At 41.2% G+C, this 3,875-nt stretch overlaps 1 protein-coding gene across 1 annotated transcript; it reads right to left on the bottom strand.

Moving 5' to 3' along the window:
- Positions 1–271: 271 nt before the first annotated feature.
- LOC149832831 (expansin-A1-like) lies at positions 272–3,103 on the bottom strand. The gene is made up of 3 exons (XM_090012607.1): positions 3,013–3,103; positions 1,748–2,069; positions 272–578 (listed from the first exon to the last, which is right to left on the bottom strand). The coding sequence occupies exons 1-3, from the start codon at positions 3,098–3,100 to the stop codon at positions 272–274; spliced, it is 717 nt and encodes a 238-aa protein (XP_089868733.1). The 5' UTR covers positions 3,101–3,103.
- Between the last annotated feature and the right edge of the window lie 772 nt (positions 3,104–3,875).

Below are 3,875 nucleotides of genomic sequence, written 5' to 3'. Positions count from 1 at the left end.
CATGAACACACAAAAACTCAAACATGTTCACTGAGAACCTGAGAATAAGAACAATAAAACACATTCTCAGGTTGAAACCAATCCACATTGACTTCACATCAATGTTGTGTTTGCTAACCACATAAAATCATGATCAAGTTCATGAACTCCAGTATCACTACTGCTGATCCCCTTCAATACATACATGGTATGGTTAGCGGGCTGCTCTAGGCAAAAGACAAGCACGCCACAGCCAACGTTGGGTAAAAAAACTCAAACTCAAATCAGGAACTTAGAACTGGACGGAGCTGGTGAAGGTCTGCCCAAACTGCCAATCGCTGGGTGCAATGTCAGGGAAGACAAGAGTATTTCCATCACTAGTGGTGACCCGGAAGGAGAGAGATTGGCCATTGAGGTATGAATTGCTTTGCCAATTTGCACCCCAGTTTCTTGACATAGGTTGCCAATTCCCACTGGAGCCCTTGATCGAAACGGCCGATATTGATCCGGCGCCACCGACGTTGCTGATCAAAACAAGCTCAAAATATGATCGGCCATTGATTGTGAATCGAACTCCGCCACTTTTTCTGCAAGGAACCCTGCACCCAGTCCACACAAGATGAATCAGTGTAAAGCACCAACATGGTGATTAAAGGCCACCTTCTCTTAATAAATAGTTGGTCGTTTTTTCACTAGTTTCATCATTCATGCAGATCATGTTAAATTACATCTGTATAGTTAGATCTAACATGGCTACATCTATATGAACATGAGTGTGTACCACCCCATGGTTTCATGGTACAAAAACAGCACACACACACACACACACACACACACACACACACACATATATATATATATATATATAGAGAGAGAGAGAGAGAGAGAGAGTAATGGGTATTTGTGCCTACCCCGTGCCTACTGAGCTTTGGAAAGATTGTTTCTATTTTTTTTAAAATCTGATAATACATATGCATGCTTGATTTTATGGAAATTGGCTTTTGGATAGTCCGATTCCAACACCAAGTTAGGTTTTTCTAAGATTAAAAAAACCAATGGTCTACAACTTTTAAAAACATTTAATGTTTAAAAAATCATATTTTTTCTCAAAAGAACATGATTCAAGTGTGAATTCCTAGCTAATCGATCATGCATAACACATTTGCAGGTCAGATTTTTGAAAAACAACCTAAAAACCACTGGTGGTAGGCACGCGGTATACACAAAAAGCATCAGACACCTACCCATCTCTCTCTCTCTCTGTATATATAATTGTTTGGATCTACCCACATGGTATCATGGTACAAAAACATCATATATTTTGGATCTACCTATAATGAATTTTCAGGGCTCTCGTTGCTGAATTCATTGCTCATTGGTTGAAATTAGCTCCATTTAATTTTCAGCATGATTCAAGTGTGAATTTTCGGTTCTCCCGTGCTGAACCCATTGGTTGAAATTAGCTCCATTTCAAACTTTAGTGCATTTAATATGACACTTATTGAACAGATAAGGAAAATAATGAGTTGTTTTAAAGGTTGTCCCATGAACTAAGGCTTCTTTAATTGTCATAATATGCCTTCAATAGTGTTAAATGTATTGAACAGAAAATCAAGGCTAATAAAATTTTCTTTTAACTACTTGTCACTAAGCATTATTAATTAAACCATGTGACACCACATTAGATTTTTACACTATTGAATAGTTACACACAAAATATTATAGAGTTGTCAAATCAAGAGTGGTACAGTGGCTATCAGTAAAATACCTTTTGAAAAGAACAGGAACTATGCCCCCTCTGTAAATGCCGATCTGCTCCCAGGAGGGCTGAGCCATGTCAAAATGCTGAAGGGGAGGGTTGCACCATCCTCCATTGTCGTTGGGGAGTGCAAAATTGGGAGGGCAGAAGTTGGTGGCTGTGATGGTCACCGATTTCCCAGGCAAGCACCATCTGGGGTCGGTCTGCACATCACACATTATAGTGAAGCACTGACCGCAGGAGGCCCCATCATTAAACAGGGCAGTGCTGAGTGCGGCTGTTTCCGTCCCATAGCCACTTGAGTACAAGTTCCCATATCCACAAGCTCCCCCTAAACCAGAAACAGAAAATCTCATTAAATTTACTTCTTCTTTTTTTAAAGGCAAGCTGGCGTTATGCAGACTCCTACCAGTTAATAACACTATACTTGGGTTTTGAAATTGCAACCTCCCAACACAAGGTGACGTGCACTAGCTGCTCCTAGCATACAAGCGGAGCCCCTTTACTTGCATGAACAGCACTACATCTCCTAGCAGACCATACTCAACTTTTTTTTTCTGTGGTAAATGAACTTTTTTTTAAATAATCTGAAAGGAAACTCTATTCTCTAGTCGTGGGTAAGAACTATTAACGGATCAGTTCATTTGCCGATAAAGACACAAAATCTAACACGATTTATTGGGATAACAGGGTGACTTTCCATACACGACCTGGAACGAGGACTTCTCAGTGGACCAATTTATCGAACTCTCAAAAGCAGGGCATCGCTAGATAATCCCACCGATGACTTCCACTCAAAAACCTAAGAGAACAATCTTCTCATTGAGTGAAGCCCTCAGCTTAGGCTTTGAGGCAAGGAACACACACCTCAGGTATCAAACTCGTGACGTCTCTTTAATTTGAGACATAAGAGCCAACCTCCAAGCCTTGAGAACTGATGAACTTATTTCAAGTACAACATACTATGAATCTGCCCCAAGGGGGGTTGGTGCAGTGGGGTGGAGCCTTGGCTGCTTGACGGGCTGTCAAGGTTCAATTCTTATGAACCTCACCCTTCTAAGCAAGCTAATGCATTGCATAGACTCCGAGGGCAGAGGTCCTAGCCTTGGAGTTTTATGCTACCGGCAGGACCGAAGGTATAGCAGGCTGAGCCAGCGCAACCAGGTGTTCATGCCGGGTGCGATTTCTTCAGGTTATAAATTCAAAAAACATACTATGAATCTTCAAAATGATGACAATTGCAGGAGAAAAAAAGGAATAAAAGGAAAAAGTACCCATGGTTCCGGAAGCGTCGCTTCCGCCATAAAAGGTGGCATGGGCCTTGTTCCATTCTTCAGTAGCAGAAGAGGCTGCACCAGCCATCGCAAAAAAGGCCACCACCAAAGAGAAAAGCCCAGTGGAAGCCATGGCAACTATAACCAACCAGCCAAGCAGGAGATGATTGACAGAAATTTGCACACACAGGTGGCCTTAAATAGCCCAAAAGAGGCAAAGTGGTGGGCCCTCAATCCATGTGATTGGCGCACGGACCTTGAGGGTGTGTATTTATTATAGTCATTTATGTGCACAGTTAAGTTTCTGCAGCGCCCTCAAATAATATTTGTGCACCCAAGGCGAGGCCAGGCTTCAATTATTTCCACGTTCTCTCCCCTCCTTTTGCGCTTCACGGATCTGGTCAGGATAAAAACAATGCAGAGAGAGCCAGATACCAAAGATTTTACGGAGCCCAGAACACAGTAAAAACAAAAAAAAAAAGGACCAAAACCAGAGTCCGGTTCCATCATCCCCTGAATCATCCACTATCTTGGTACCCTTCTTTGAGATTTCATTAATGCAAGTTGTTTCGATCAAATCGGGCTCCATAGATGCGATCTACATCATTCATTTAGTGAAGATCAACATTTGAATTGCCGAAATCCCACTTTTTGCTGGATTTTTTGGTAATTCAAAAAATCAACGGATGAAAAACACAAAAATCTGATGTACATATTTTTCAGTAAAAAAAGTATGTTTTAAGGGTTAAATACTATTAAATCGACCCTGATCGATGAATCCATCTGTGAGGTCAGATTTGATCAAAGCAACTTGAATCAATAAGATCTTAGAGGGATATGAAGATGAGGGATGACATAAGGGA

Source organism: Nuphar pumila, chromosome 7 (assembly GCF_984573655.1).
Source record: "Nuphar pumila chromosome 7, dmNupPumi1.hap1.1, whole genome shotgun sequence".
Classification (NCBI taxonomy): Eukaryota; Viridiplantae; Streptophyta; class Magnoliopsida; order Nymphaeales; family Nymphaeaceae; genus Nuphar; species Nuphar pumila.
The sequence above is the reverse complement of the archived record's forward strand: the minus strand, read 5'-3'. Positions and strand labels throughout refer to the sequence as shown.

Excerpts from the sequence above, each read along its gene's own strand:
- LOC149832831 (XM_090012607.1), bottom strand. The coding sequence starts at position 3,100 with ATGGCTGGTGCAGCCTCTTCTGCTACTGAAGAATGGAACAAGGCCCAT. Across the intron at positions 2,070-3,012 it reads CGACGCTTCCGGAACCATGG|GGGGAGCTTGTGGATATGGG; the intron begins GTACTTTTTCCT and ends TTTCTGGTTTAG. Across the intron at positions 579-1,747 it reads GTTCCTGTTCTTTTCAAAAG|GGTTCCTTGCAGAAAAAGTG; the intron begins GTATTTTACTGA and ends GACTGGGTGCAG.